Genomic DNA, 16,146 nt, shown 5'->3' with positions numbered 1-16,146 from the left:
TTACCTAGTGATAGTCAGATTCAGACTTGCCAGTTGTCAATGTTTGGCTTTACCTTGTACAGTGGTACTGGAATAATAATCCAAAGGCCTGGCCTAATAATCCTGAAGAGTGTAAATACTAATTCCTTGGCTGTTTGAAAATTGGACTTGTTTTGTTTTAATAAAAAGCTGGTATCAGGGTAATTGACCATAAAGCTGTTAGATTGCCATAAAAGTTCAGCAGGTTCACTAATGCCCTTTATCTGATCTGGCACGTATCTGACTCCAGTCCCACCTTTAACTGCCCTCTGAAATGCCCCAGCAACTACTTGTATCAAAACCAGCAAAAAGGGATGGGCAAGCGATATCAGCCTTATCAACAACCGCCACCCCTCCCCCCCCCTATCTTGAGTCTTGAGTACAGCTAAAAAAAATGGGGTATACCTTCTCGTTAACTTTGTCACAATTTATTTGCACTGTTAATGTAGAGAAAACTCCTCAGGCACTTCACAAAGACATGAGGGAAAGTGGGGAAAAATTATGAGGAGAGACCAAAAGCTTTGTGGAAGTGATGGGTTTTAAGAAGAGTCTAAAAAGAGGAGAGTGTGATGGAGTGAGGGAGGGGGGTGTTAGGGAGAGAATTCGGATCGTGGCACCTGGATGGCTGTAAACAAGGTCACCAGTGATGGGGGAGAAAGGAGGAGCCTGGACATGAAGCAGAGCCTGAGAAAGAAGAGTTGGGCAATGGGTGGGAGTTGGCAGGGGGTTGGGGTGCAAAGACTAGGAGGTAACGGAGATAAGGAAGGAAGATTACCAGTATCTAAAAACATTTCAAAATAGTGAGCTTGTTTGACCAATTTTCAAAGTAAAAATGGAATAATTTGTACTTTCCCCTCAAAGATTCAAATTAACAAGGATGTTTTCTTAGTCTTTACCTAGTGGTCTTTAAGAATGAACTTACGTGATACACATATTTTATGATGAAATCTGATTTTAATCATTTTTCTCTGGGTTGTTAACTGTGATTTTTCAGTTTCAATATTTTAAATAACTTTGAGGTTTTTTTTTGTCCACGTCCAATTTTCTCCAGTTCCTGCATTGAAGGCCTTGGGAGTAATTTTTGACCTCTGGTAACCTGCTGGAGCAGATCACTCACACATTGTAGAATCCAATATAATAATCAGGTTGGTTCTAGAAAGGTTGAGTGATCCAGTTCTCCACAAGGTTATTGTCCAGGCATCAAAATTGATGGTGGCTCCCAGTGATTCCCTAATTGGTCCCACGAGCAGGCATTCATCGGTGCAATAATGTCCCAAGGCAATTCGCAATAGTATTATTCAACAACGTTTGATGCTGAACCACATAAGAAGATACTACAACTTGTGACCAAAAGTTCAGACTGAGAGGGGAGTTTTAAGAAGCGTCTTAAAGGAGAAAAGAGGATAAAGAGGGGGAAAGGTTTAAGGAGAGAATTCCAGAGCTTAGTACCTCCCTTGAGTGACCATTATACTGCTGACAGCCTGGACACTGAGCTGATGGGGTGTTGCACAACAGTAGAGGCATCACAGCCAAGGGTACTCCTATCACCAGCTGGTATCGCATGTGCGCATTGCAGGAATTGTTGTGTCTTCCTTCCTCCAACCCTTTAGACACTGCAGCAAAATTAACCACCTCTTCCACTGCCCTGACCAAGGTCAACTAACTCAACATAGACCAGGGATTGAACCAGAAACCTTCCTAGTCCGCATGGCTCAGAGGTCACGAATTAACCGGAGGCCCTTAAATATTTCTGTGCGTCTCTGTCTTAATCTTCCTTCACTATACAGCGTAAACCATGTTTTAATTAAACTCAATCATATTTAACGTTCTGCAGAAATGACTTCCTGAAAGAAATCAAGATCATGTCACGGCTGAAAGATCCCAACATTATCCGGTTGTTGGCAGTCTGCATCAGGGATGACCCCCTTTGTATGATCACAGAATACATGGAAAATGGGGACCTTAATCAGTTCTTAACTCGCCATGAACCAGAAAGTGCAGAGCCAATGGCAAGCAATGCACCCATTGTAAGGTGAGGCTTCTATATGCAGTTGTTCAATGTCACTTCGGTGCTTGGCGTGAAATTTGGTTGCATTACGGTGTTGCTCATATATCTGAACAGCACAGGGAGGTATCAAGATAAAAACTGAGCTCATTCAAATGTGAGTATGTCAAGTGACAGAAGCCTTTGCTACTAAGCTCATGCATAGGTTTTGGTTTTTATACTGTAATTGTTTTCATATTAATAACAAATGAACCCTCAAAGCTCAGAATGTTTCATTGAGCTGAAGGGGAGAATAATAATATTAACAGATTAAATTCAGTTTTGGGGGGGCTATTCATAATTTCTACCTATGAATGACTTGTTTATCAGTATATTTAGCTCCTGGTATCATATTTAGCTGTGGTATCATTTTTTTTTTGTCAAACTCACCGTACAAAGTAGCAGTAACTCATTTCCTGTGCCTCTGTTTAAGCTATGCAATCAAAATCTCTTTTCACATTTTTGCAATTCTTTTGTTCTGTAAATTTAATTTAGAAAATGTTTTGTCAGCTGTGGCTTGGTTGGTAGCACTCTCGCCTCTGAGTCACAAGGTTTTATGTTCAAGTCCCACTCCAGGACTTGAGCACAAAAATCAAGGCTGACATTTCAGTGCAGTACTAATGGAGTGCCAACTTTCGGATGCGAAGTTAAACCAAGATCCTGTATGCCCGCTAAGGTGGACGCGAAAGAAGAGCAGGGAAGTTCTCCCCATTGCCCTGGCCCATATTTATCTCTCTATGAACATCACACAAAAAAAATCTGTTCATTATCACATTGCTCTTTGTGGGGGCTTGCTGTGTGTAAATTGGCTGTCATGTTTCCTACATTAAAACAGTGATTATATTTCAAAAGTACTTCATTGACTGCAAAGTGATTTGGATTATCCAGTGGTTGTGAAAGGCGTTACATAAATGCAAGTTTTTCTTTTCTCTTTTATCATTTGCATTTCATATCTGTTCTTGACATAAGAAACAGGCATGTAAATAAGTACTATCTCCTTTCATTGGTCTCTCTTTTTTTTTAATCTCAGCTATGCCAACCTCATATTGATGGCCATGCAGATAGCTTCCGGCATGAAGTACCTCTCTTCCCTCAACTTCGTTCATCGTGACCTTGCCACTCGGAACTGCCTGGTGGGTAAGAATTACACAATCAAGATAGCTGACTTTGGCATGAGCCGTAACCTGTACAGCGGAGATTACTACCGAATCCAAGGGCGAGCTGTGCTTCCTATTCGCTGGATGTCATGGGAGAGCATTCTACTGGTGAGCACCTCAAGCTAAATTCTAACTCATTGGCTGGCCGCATTATTTTATTTTAAAGTTGATGTTTAACTGAATAAAGTCCTTTGATGTGTGTGTGTATGTCCAATTAAAAAGTTAAAGAAGCAATTAGGAAATCACTGCAAAACTACTAAATTAAACTTATTAAGGAATATATTAAAAAAGTAAAATATTCTACAGACACATAAATAACAATATAATAAACCAAGATAGGGATTGGGTCAATAAGGGGTACGCATAATAAACTCACAGGGAATGTCAGCGAAATGGCAGAAATATTGAATAGTTACTTCGCCCCTGTATTTACCAGGAGACTAACACGGGCATGACATTTTTTTTATTTGTCCATAGGATGTGTGCATTGTTGGCAAGGCCAGTATTTATTACCCAACTTTAGTTGCCCTTGGGAAGGTTGTGCTGAGCTGCCTTCTTGACACACTGGAGTCTGTGTAGTGCAGGTACACCCACAGAGCTATTCTGAAGGGAGTTCCAAAAGTTTGACGCAGCCACAGTGAAGGAATAGCGATATAGTTCCAAGATATTTGAAGAAGAGACCCCAAAAAGATATAAAGCCATTTAAGAAAGAAAATGGGAGAATAATTGACTAATCAAACTTAGGGAGGATAAAACCCCTGGTCTCTCAGGAAATCAAGGCATATGGGGGAGTGGGCAGGAAAGTGGAGTTGAAGTCCAAGATCAGCCATGATCATATTGAATGGCAGAGCAGGCTCAACAGGCCATGAGGTCTACTCTTGTTCCTGCTTCTTGTGTTCTTGTGACAAGGAATCAGTGGCTTGCAATTTAACGGAGCTTGGTACTTTATAAAATAGAGATGAATGAGTAGCAACATGTACAAGAAATCCAGATGGAATTTTTGATCATCCTCTCGATTTCTACAGGTAACAACGATTTGTCAAGCCGTATGCCAATTCCCTTTCATTTCTTCCTCTGGTGATTCAGTCATAGTTTCTCTTTCAGTTAAAAAAAGTAACTGCTTATTCCTAGTTTTTGGTGATATACCCTTATTTTGCCTGTTTTCTCTTTAGGGCAAGTTTACTACAGCAAGTGATGTATGGGCTTTTGGAGTGACCTTATGGGAGTCATTGACCTTCTGCCGAGAACAGCCCTACTCCCAACTGTCAGATGAGCAAGTCATTGAAAATACTGGCGAGTTTTTCAGAGATCAAGGCCGACAAGTAAGCTTGCGTTACAATGATCTTAAACTTATTATGAATTCATGGTAGCAAAATAGCAAGTCAAGGAATCCTTCAAAGACCAATAAAGTATGTGCTATATTTCCTCTCATACAGTATACCTGAATATTTTGTAACAATCTTTTGATGAGACACATAATCAATACATGCCAGTTAATGGATATGCTTTATAAACTTTATACTCAGCCCTTTACTATTCTACCCAACAAAGTACCTCACGAAGATACAAACCTGAAACCTTAAGCTCCGATGAAAGATGGAATGTCCAACAATGCAGCAGTCTGCCAATACGCTACTGAATTGTCAGTCTGAATTATGTGCTCAAGTCCTGGACTGAGCCCTGTGATCATAGAATGGTTACAACACAAAAGGAGGCTTTTTGGCCTAATGTGTCCGCGCTGGCACTCTGCAAGAGCAACATGAACCCATATCGTTCTGTCTGAAGCATAAGTCCCATCAACAGAGCTAAGCAGACACATAGACCAGAATTTTTCCGTCGGCGAGTTGGGGGCGGGGAGGAACCCCTGACATCATCCCACCCCATTTAAATCTTCAGGAAGGCGGGCGGACAACGAAATCAGCTGTCCGCCTGCCGACCTGTCAATGGCAATTGAAGCCATTGACAGGATAATTAACCCAATTAAAGGACCTGCCCGTCCAACCTTAAGGCTGGTGGGCAGGCCAGGAGCCCCAGCAGGCTTCTGAAAAAACACGAAACCTCATCCACTGGCGGGATGAGGTTTCATGTCTGTTTTTAAAAACTTTAATAAACTTTATGTAATATTTATTAACATGTCCTATCTCGTGTGACATTGTCACGAGGGGGACATGTTAATAATTTTTTTATTTTGCTACTTTTTACGTTTATTAAACTTTCAGCGCTCTCCCTGAGACAGCACTTAGTCTCAGGGAGCAGTGTGCGCGTGAAAGAGTGCACTTTGACAGTTGGGGAATCCCTCCACCCCCCGCACAGGATGCACATATCGCTTCCTGTCGGGCAGGCCGCTGGGCGGGCCTTAATTGGTCCGCCCACTCAAAATGGCGGCGGGGCCCGTTTCAGCAGCGGAGTTTGGCTGCCCGCCCACCGCCGAGCCAGTGGGGCCCGCCCGCCAGTCAAGGGCAAAATTCTGCCCATAAACACTATGGGTGGAATTTTCCCTTTGAGACTAAGTGCGGTGGTGGGCGGTTTTGGTGGCGCCCACCCCACTGGCTGGAATGGCGGGAACTCCCACCCGATTCCATGCTCGGAAGTTCATTAATTATGCACAGGTGAGTATCGGGCCGAATCGCCTGGCGGGTCGGGAGATTGATTCGTCTGCCCACCGTCGAAGGCACGACATTTAAATGCCAGACAAAAACATACATTTCACTCTCTCCAGCCCACCTGTCTTCAGGCCATGTGCAGAGATGACTTCCAGCCACAAGGAGAAGGCCGAAAGCCTGAAGAAGAATGCAGTCCCCTGCTTCACCCTCAAGGCCCTCCAGGCCTTGATCTGAGGAGTGTGGGCGCACAGGCATGTCCTGTATCCCAGGGATGGCTGCAGGAAGCACACCAACCTCACATCTCCAGCCTGGGAGGCTGTCACAGAGCAGGTCAGTGTGGCTGGCAACCACACATGAACGATCTGTCTGAGCACAAAGACCATGCCCAAAGAGGAAGCTCTGGAAGAACTGACACAGTATTCACACGCACCCTCCAACAGTGCAGAGACACACGCGTTGGTGGGGCACAGCTGTAGATTAAGCTCGGGCTCACTTTCTGGGGAACACCTCACTGACTCCACAGCACTTGGAGGCAGAAACAGCCCAGGTCTCCAGCACTCGGAGGGCTGTTGGAGACCAGCCACCTGCTTGGTCCGATTCAGATGATGAGCCCCTGGAAGTGGCTGCCAACTCTTGCTGGAGATGTAATGACAGGCAGCAGAACATCAGGCAAAGATTTGACGGTCACTTAGCAGACTAGGGAGAATAATGTAGCAGTCCATGTGTGTTTTGTCTGATGTTATGGTTCTGACATATGAGCGCTTCGAGGTCACCATGGGAATGTTGGTGATCGTCATGGAGACCTTGGCCCAGCAGGTCTTGCTGGATTTGTGCTCAGCCCTACACTCCATGGCCACACGCCCTGGTGGGCGCCATCGAGATGTAGGCAACATGGAGACAAGGCACCTTGACCTCCCTCCAGGTGCACCATCTCCTGAAGGGGTCCGGGCAGGACCCTCGGGCACCCGCAAGGAGGATGAGCATCATCTGGACACCCCAATATCTTCCTCTCAGGACACTCCAAGGGTGTGTAGCCACTCATAGCCCTGTCTACCTGTGACCCCATCCACTCCAGCTGCTCAGGCCACTGAGAGTGCGTCTGCCACTGAGCAGGTGACCCTTATCAGGCTGAGGCCCTCCAGGCCATGGGCCACCAGAGGACATCCGCCAAGATCATCACAGACATCAGGATGTAGCAGTCAGCAGGCTGCCTCCAACTCTGCATGGGATGTTGGGGCTGCACCCAGGTGTAGCAGTAGGATTAGGAAAGTTAAGAAATATTGAAGTCACTTCTAGATCATGGATGAGCTATAACTGTAAAGAAATTGCACTTTTGTGAATACATTTCATGGTTATACGAATGTTTTTGTCAACTGAATGCATTGTGAATTTGTACATTGAAATCCTCTTATTTCGAGGATTAGCCATCCTTCCACTCAGTGATAGTGTCCCACTGTGAGATTCACATTCATATAATGTCAACCTCAGTTGAACTAGTCTCTGCACCCTTGTGTGATGTCAGGGAGATATGTTTAAATCTTAATTTTGAATGATGTAAGCGTTTTAACCCTTCTTCCACAAAGGACACTATTGAGTGAGGGCAGCTCATCAGCATTGATATTCTAGCAGCATTTGTGATTCCTCAGTGGTAGTGGCAGAAGAAAAGACATGCACGGGAGGAGGAGATCCCTAGTCATGTCCACATCTCAGTCGCAGCAGTGTTTGCATCATGTTGGCGGCGAAGGCTTCAAGTCTTCTCTCGCATCGCTCTTGTCCCTCAGTGGACTCTCAGTTCCCAGAGTGCAGCGCATTCAGAGGGCACCGGGGACCAAAGTGGAGATCATAGCCTGGCAATTCATGAGGCCAGAACGCGCAAGTGTGAATGCAGGACTCGTTCTCGATGCAAGTGGTTGGACATCCCTTGAAATGAAAGTAAATGGCATTGAGGGCTAGGAGAGATGTGGCCATATGCCCTCACTTAACTTTACTCTTCATGGAGCCTTTCAGCAATTAAAGTATGACGGGCACATCTTCCGTGCCCTCCTTCCTCCATGGTGTAATCACACTCATACTGACCCTCAACAGCCTTGTGAGGTTCCTGGGCCTCTGGATCTTCATCCTCCAATGAGCTCTTATCCTCCTCCAGTTCATCCTCAGGCAGGGGTCCACCTTTTTGCATTGCCAAATTGTGAATGGCGCAACACACTGTGATGATGCGGGAAACTCGGGAGTGTATTGTAGTGAGCCACCTGAGCAGTCCAAGCGTTTGAAGTACATCTTCAGAAGCCCTATGGTCTGCTCTATAATGGAGCGTGTGGAGCTGTGAGCAGCATTGTACCTCTCCTCGTAACCACCCTGAGGGCAATGCACCAGTGTCATCAACCGACGTTTCAATGGGTACCCCTTATCCCCAAGCAACCACCCCTGCAGATGTAATGACCCCTCGAAAATCTCAGGCACCTGGGAATGCCTCAGGGTTTAGGAGTCATGGCAACTCCCAGGGTACCGTGCAGAAACGTGCAGTATGTGCTTCCAGTGATCACACACCAGTTGCACATTGATGGAATGATAGCCCTTGTGGTTTATAAACATTAGTTGCTGCTGCCATGGAGCCCATATAGCCACATGAGTGTAGTATATTGCACCCTGCACTCTTGGGAAGCCTGAGATGGCGGCAAAGCCAGTGAAACTTGTAGCCCGGCTATCTTCATCCAGGGCAAACCTGACATAATCATAGACCTTCCTGTAGAGGGCATCTGTGACCTCCTTTATGCATCAATGTGTTGCGGAATGAGAGATGCTGCACAGGTCGCCTGTTGATCCTAGGAAAGAACCAGAGGCCAAGAAATTGAGTGCAGTGGTCACTTTCAAAGCAGGGGATACCCTCCAACTCCACGTGACGTCAGGTCTTCATGAAGAATGTGGCATTTGTGATGTACCAGATCTTGGGACAAGTTCATACGTGCACGGCATTGCCTCTCACTCATTTGTAAATAGGAGACTCATCTTTGATAAACCCTTGGTCTGGCAAGTCACCCCCGTTGTCTGGGTCTCTCCTCCTGTTCATGCTCTGGCTCCACTCGACCATGTCCCTCAGACATGGCCTCCTGCTAGAGTTTTGCATGGCGTTGCCTCTCCCTCCTTCACCTCCTCCATTGCATTAGGACCCAGACAAAGGCAGCATTGAGCTCTGTATTCATTAATGATTCAAGGGGCAAGAAAGTGAAGCTCAGAAGATGAAATGTATGGAAACTTTAAGGTTCCATAGTTTTTTCTGCCCTACTTCCATTGTGGCTGATGCCGCCTTGCCCCTGAGACACTCGTACACACATAAAGGTGACCAAGATGGCATCGCAGATACGTAACATCTGGAACCCTGCGTGGGATGCTAAGCTTTAATTGAGATGTGACCCAACCTAGCTCTGTGCTCCAATCTCTGATGTTGCATATTTATGACCAATCAGTTGCTCACAGTCAGTGAGTAATTGCCAATTGGCCCGTGAGGAATGTCAAATCTGGTGAACATGTGACAGGCCTTCATTGATGGAATGTCATATATGATACAGCTGTGCCTCCTTCACTATTTCCTGCATTCCCAAATTCTACATTCCTATGTGTTACACTTGAGATGCAGTGATTGTAATGTGAAGCCACTGAATTCTGAGTAGCCCTTTAACAGTGCTGATGAAGCCATCAGCTTTCAGTGGCTTTCATCCCAAGGAGGTCGTCCTCCTTTCTCTCTAAGCAGACTCTTGTTCACTCTTGCAGCAACAAGTTAGAGGACAACCCTAGAAAGGCACACTCGTGTTCGTCTTTCCCCCTCACTGACCTTCCACAGCCTTCCTTCCCCATTGCCCACCTTGTATTCATCATCCCCACCCTCACCTCACACCCCACCCCCAGTCAAAGTGCTAGTTTCTGAAAGTGGAGTTCTGCCTGACTACCACTTGTGGACAACAGTCTCAGATACCAGTGTAGAAGACACCTGCACTCCCCAACCCCGGCCGCAGTACTGGTCACTGTCTGAAAGTGAAGACCTGCATGAGTACCACAGCACAACGGTAATTCCTTTGGGACAATGTAGGCAAAGAGCAGGAGCAGAGCAACTTTACAACCCCAGCAGTGTGGAGTTCATTTCAACAAGACTGGCGCACCGCTATGGCAGATAGGCTATGTATGTTGCACTCACCTCGAAGTTACAGGCGACCGGAGGTCCGACTTGTGCATGCCACTCCTTTTCAAGCAGGTTTGAGGCCAATGTAATTTTCCAATGGTGTGTCGCAAGATTGAAAGGCATGACAAGATTCCGGCGATCAGCTGTTTATGAGCATTCATGAGATGTTAATGAATGAAAATGGGGTTCACGCCACTAGTTGGCAGGATAACTGACCCGTCATTAACTGGCCATCGGGAGAATTGCAAACCGTTTTTACATCGGCCTGCCTGCCGCTGGATTCTCTGCTCCCGCCCACCACGAAACCCGCCACGAGTGGGGTGGAAAAATTCCATCTTATTTTTGGGGAAATATTAGGGCTGTGATTATGATCAAAAAAGCTGATCTCAAACCTATTTAAATAAATGAAACTGGGTACATTGAAATGAAATTTCATATAAATGAAATAGGGTACATTGTTAAAACAAAATGAATGAACCGCATTCCCCTGCCACACTCCCTCCCTCACTCTCACATGTACGCACACACACTCGAAGGTCACACATACACACACATAGATTACATAGATAGTGGGGAATGATAGGGTGGTCAAATTCCAGTCTGTAAAAATAAAAAGAATATAAAATCTGTAGTTTGGTTACTCGACTGGCTTCAGGCTAAAATCAGTGGTCTTCCGACTCCTTCAGTGATTTAAAGATATAGAGGGCAAAGTTGGCTGTTCTCCTGTAAAGGGTAGTGCTGGGTCCAATTCTTTTAAGTCCCTGTCTGCAACAGGAGTGTGTCTGGATGGTCACAGTCAACAGACAGGGTTCAAAGCCTGCAAGGTAGGTTGGCGAGAGAGGGAGAAAAGAGGGACCTTACTCAGATCTTTTCTCTGTGTCACAGCTGCTTGTTCCCTTCTGCAGAGAAAGCAGAAGCTTAATCACACAAAGGGCGGGCCTGTCACATGACCATGGCCCAGTGATTCAAATGTGGTTTTCACTCGCAACTTTAATCAGGTCATGTCTAGGAATCCCCCTCTCACAGCAAGGATTTTATTGTTCAACCGATTGTGTTTAAGGCATTCCCATGATAGTTTGATGAGTTCATGTCTGAGAACTCCTCTCGGCTTGTGTCCTATTGCCCAAGTGATTAGGTTTAATGGTTCATCCCCACTAGTTGAAGAGTCATACGGATTCGAAACGTTAACTGTATTCCTCTCCACAGATGCTGTCAGACCTGCTGAGTTTTTCCAGCTATTTTTATTTTTGTTTCAGATTTCCAGCATCTGTAGTATTTTGCTTTTATCTTGAATATTTTGGGTGATTGCCTTGACAATGGGGACAAGATATGAAGTTCACTCATATTCTGCAAGTCATTGTCCTTGATTGATCTTTGCAGACATCCTGTCTGCATCCCAACGGATTGGAATGTGCAGTGGTGCAAATTGCACTAACCATCTTTGGCTGCTAGCTCAAGTCATCTTTAGTCTCTGCATTTAAAAGGTCTCTGTATTTAAAAGTGCAAATTGGATTTCCAGCCAGTGGATTAAAAATCATTATTTGACATAAAGCACATCTTCATGACAATATGAATATACATTAGTCTGCCCAGTCCCCCTCACATTAAAGAATTTTCAAATCTGTGCAAAGTAACTTGAATTCTTTTTAGTGTTTGGTTAAAATTCAAGGTCGTAGCTCCATCTAAATGGCAGAATAAAAACCTCCTAGAATCCAAGAAACCAAAGGTTGTTTCTGGTTCAAACACAATACCTGAAGTGGCAGTCTTTTGCTAAATGTGCCCCAGTAACTTCATGCTGGAAAATAGACCAATGAAAAGTCTCACCAAATTGGGCATGATCACCTGATGTCAAGCAACAAATTACAACGGTGTCAGCTGTGGCTCAGTCCATAGCACCCTCGCCTTTGAATCAGAGGGTTGTGGGTTCATGTCCCACTCCCGGAAACCAAGAGCTGTGATTGTACTCAAAAGAGTTGCAATCTGTGACTGTTGATAACTCGAAAGAATTTTTAGAGGTGTCAGCTGTGGCTCAGTTCATAGCACCCTCGCCTTTGAATCAGAAGGTTGTGGGTTCATGTCCCACTCCCGGAAACCAAGAACTGTGAATATACTCGAAAGAGTTACAATCTGTGACTGTTGATAACTCGAAAGAGTTACAACAAATTACTGAACATTTTAGTAACCTTTTATTTCCAAACAGCACACATTTCCTGCAAGTGTTAACCATATTTCCTGTAATATTTTCCATGTCATACTTTATTGTCAATACTTTTAACATTGATAAATTTTTTTTTATTACTCTAGCATGCATGATGTTGATCTCCTATGTTGCGATCAGGTGAGGAGAGGTAGAATGGCTCTTCTCACTTCCCACTCCTCGTTTGACCACAACGGGATTTTTTTTAAAGAATATGCTTGCTAACTCGGTATGTGTTTAACTGTTTAAGTGTTGTGGCTGTGTAATTGATAGTAAAGAGGATAGCTGTCAACTCCAAAATTATATCAATGTTTGGTTGAGTGGGTGGTGAAATGGCAAATGGAATTCAATCCAGAAAAGTGAGAGGTAATACATTTGGGGAAGGCAAACAAAGCAAAGGAATACTCAATAAATGGGAAGTTATTGAGAGGGGTTGGGGAAGTGAGAGACCTTGGAGTGCATGTCAAGGTGGTCAAGAAAGCATATGGAATGCTTTCCTTTATTGGGCAAGGTATTGAATACAAAAGCAAGATGTAATGTTGGAACTGTATAAAATGCTGGTTAGACCACAGCTGGAATTTTGTGTACAGTTCTGGTCACCACATTACAGGAAAAACATAATTACTCTTGAGATAGTGCAGAGGGGATTTGCAAGAATGTTGCCAAGGCTTGAAAATTGCAGCTATGAGGAGAGATTGAATAGGCTAGGGTTGTTTTCATTAGAACAGAAGAAGCTAAGGGATGACCAAATTGAGGTGTACAAAATTATGAGGGGCCTAGATATGGTAGACAGGAAAGACTTGTTTCCCCTAAATGAGGGGTCAATTACCAGGGGGCATAGATTTAAGGTGAATGGTAGAAAGATTAGAGGGGACATGAGGAAAAACTTTTTCATCCAGAGGGTTGTGGCTGGCTGGAATTCACTGCCTACATTGGTGGTGGTTAAAGCTGAAATGCTCAACTCATTTAAAAGGTACCTGGATCTGCATCTGAAGTGCTGTAACCTGCAAGGCTACGGACCAGGTGCTGGAAGTTGGGATTAAAATGAACAGCTGGTTTCTTTTTTCTCTTTTTTGGCTGGTGCAACACAATGGGCTGAATGGCCTCTTTCTGCACTATAACATTTCTTTGATTCTGTGCTATACAATGGGGAATGCATGGTGGCTGTTCACACCTGCTTATGATAAATTGGTTTCTCTCCCACTCTCTTTAAGTGTTGAGCTCGGAGACATTTCGTCTGGGAGTCCAGAGATTGTAAGTTTTGGTAATTACACAGACAACAGGAGGTGTAAATTCCACAAGTGGTTTCATCTCAGCATGTCCAATCCAGCGAAGGCAACCCACTCATGTTCATTCAATTAAGAATTTTCCGGAAACCTGAGGACACCTGACTCTCGGCGACTATCTTAGCAGCAGCTGATTTAGTCATTGGAAAGCTGGTTCAGTCTTTTAAGCCTGAATCAGTAGTTTTCAGCCAGTAAACACATAAAGTCATTTTTCATATACAGCAAGGCTTCGCAACAGCTAGAATAAATAAAGAAACTATTGCTGGAAATGTGTAGCAGGTCAGTCAGCATCTAAAGAGAGGCTGCATCAGTGTAACCATCTTTTTCCCATTGTGTATTTTCAGCATTTTCTGGTTTATATTTTCATTAGGTATTAGTTGGGACAGAGTTGGTAGCACTCCCGCCTCTTAGTCAGAAGGTTGTGGATTCAAGGGCACAATCTATGCTGACACTCTCAGTATAGTACTTAGAGAGTGCTGCACTGTTAGTGGTGCCATCTTTCAGGTGAGATGTTAAACCATGACCCCAGCTACCCTCTCAGGTGGATGTAAAACTACATTTACTGTACTTTACCATTTTGAAGAAGTGCAGGGGACCCACATCCTGGTCAATATTTATCTTGCAAACAACATCAATAAAATAGATTATCTGGTCATTGTCACATTGCTTTGTGGGAATTTCCTGTGCAACAATTGGTAGCTGCAATCCCCTGCACTATAACAGTGACTATACTTCAAAGAATACTACTTTGGATGTAAAGCACTTTGAGACATTTACAGCCATGAATGGTGCTATATAATTGCGAGTTTGTCCTTTTTTTTGAAACATTACCATGGTTTTTAATGTAATACATGCCAATGGATTTCTTACACTGGTTTTCCTTCTATGTTCTTTGTGTGTAGGTTTATCTCGCTCAGCCAGCTATCTGTCCGAATGGCGTGTACAAGCTGATGCTCAGCTGTTGGCGACGTGAACCCAAAACCCGGCCCTCATTCCAAGATATTCACCGCGTTTTGCAGGAATCCGCCATTGCATCTGGGCTGGAGGAATGAGCGCATAGTGAGGGGGAACGTCCAAACAGTCATGACTTTAAATAGACCTTTTCATGTCTGATTACTACTGCGCATTTTGGCGTGTTTAAATTGTGGAGGGTGTGGAATGAAAGCCACGGTTTCCAGTGCCGCAAGATGGAAGCATATTTGAAGGAGGAAGAAATGAGGAGAGCATATGCAAGTGGAAAGTCTTATTTTCACAATGAAGGTGGAAATTAGAACTTAATGATATGGCACTAGGCAAACATCCTTGCCTTCTTGTTCATTTGGACTTCCTACAATTGAGTGGACAAGATAATGAAAGCAGATCCATATCAGAGTAGAAGGTTTCTTGGTAGGGTGCAAGGACATGTAGAAAATGAGAGATTAAAAGCAATACCTGTACAGTAGCATATAAGCAGTAGAAATTCTTCCTATGGACACTTTTATTCTAAAGGTTCTATTCACACTTTTCAGTAATACTTCAGGAGAAATTGTAAATGCTGTTTGGAAAAGGAGGGTACAATATGTCTGGTAAAGTGTTATGTCTATGATTTTTCTTTAGTATCCGGTTCACTACAAAGAACATCGCTTTGGAATACAGAGAAACTATTTTTAGGTTTTTTTTTAAAAAGAAGCACTTTTTGCTACTAATGTCTAGGAAAAGGCACAGTCATGAGTCTGTTCAAAGTGCAATTTATATTCAAGAATAAGATTGCTTATGGCTTAATGACAGATATTACAGCATCAAAAGTAAGTCTACTAATGCATGTTGTTCTTTGAGTTATGACCAAGCAATAAAGATGCTGGTTTAATTTAGATATCAAAATGTCTATTGGCAGACTTGCGTCATTGCTATATTATTTTGGTTTTGGATATCTGTATATTGTCTAGATGTTTTCATTTTGAGCGCAGTTACCCAACTGTATTTAGATATTTATGCAAATTTTATTAAATATACATGCAAATATCAATCTTCTCAGTACCATCTTGTAAGACTTTTCTTAGCCCTAAAAGGGTTTTAGAGTTCTGACCCGAGAATTGCAGAAATAATGAGATCACACTCAAAATCTTCAGTTAACCATTGAAAATCCTTATTTGCAATGTAATAATTCATTACACTTGTAGTAATATACTGGCATGGGAACATGATGGCATAGTGGTAATATCACTGAACTAGTAATGCAGAGACCCAGGCCAATGGTTTGTGGACATTAGTTTAAATCCTACCATGGTAGCTGATGAAATCTGAATTCAATTAATAATATCTGGAATTGAAAGCTAGATTCAGTGATGGTGACCATGAAACTATCACTCGTTGTTGTAAAAACCCATCTGGTTCACTAATGTCCTTTAGGGAAGGAAGTCTGCCACCTTTACCTGATCTGGCCTACATGTGACTTCAGATCCACAGCAATGCGGTTGACTCTTAATCACACTCTGAAATGACCCAAAAAGCCATTCAGTTCATGGGCAAATAGGGATGGGCAATAAATGCTGACCTAGCCAGTGATGCCCACATTCTGTGAACGAATATGAAAAATAAGCAATAGAACGCACAGAAATATGGAGTTACAAGGAACTTGTATCTACCAGTCACCCGTGAAGGGTCAGTTCAGTGTTGATTCTAGTCTTC

At 43.6% G+C, this 16,146-nt stretch overlaps 1 protein-coding gene across 2 annotated transcripts in view; it reads left to right on the top strand.

Moving 5' to 3' along the window:
• ddr2a (discoidin domain receptor tyrosine kinase 2a) overlaps positions 1–15,484 on the top strand; it is a 173,691-nt gene extending 158,207 nt beyond the window's left edge. For both annotated transcript variants that reach the window (XM_078561603.1, XM_078561604.1), the window contains 4 exons: positions 1,853–2,050; positions 3,093–3,327; positions 4,392–4,541; positions 14,382–15,484. In XM_078561603.1, coding sequence (XP_078417729.1) covers positions 1,853–2,050; positions 3,093–3,327; positions 4,392–4,541; positions 14,382–14,531 — 733 coding nt within the window. In that variant the 3' untranslated portion in view covers positions 14,532–15,484. The remainder of the gene's footprint in view (positions 1–1,852; positions 2,051–3,092; positions 3,328–4,391; positions 4,542–14,381) is intronic.
• Positions 15,485–16,146: the final 662 nt, after the last annotated feature.

The sequence above is a fragment of the Cetorhinus maximus genome, chromosome 17, assembly GCF_964194155.1.
Source record: "Cetorhinus maximus chromosome 17, sCetMax3.hap1.1, whole genome shotgun sequence".
Lineage (NCBI taxonomy): Eukaryota > Metazoa > Chordata > Chondrichthyes > Lamniformes > Cetorhinidae > Cetorhinus > Cetorhinus maximus.
The sequence above is the reverse complement of the archived record's forward strand: the minus strand, read 5'-3'. Positions and strand labels throughout refer to the sequence as shown.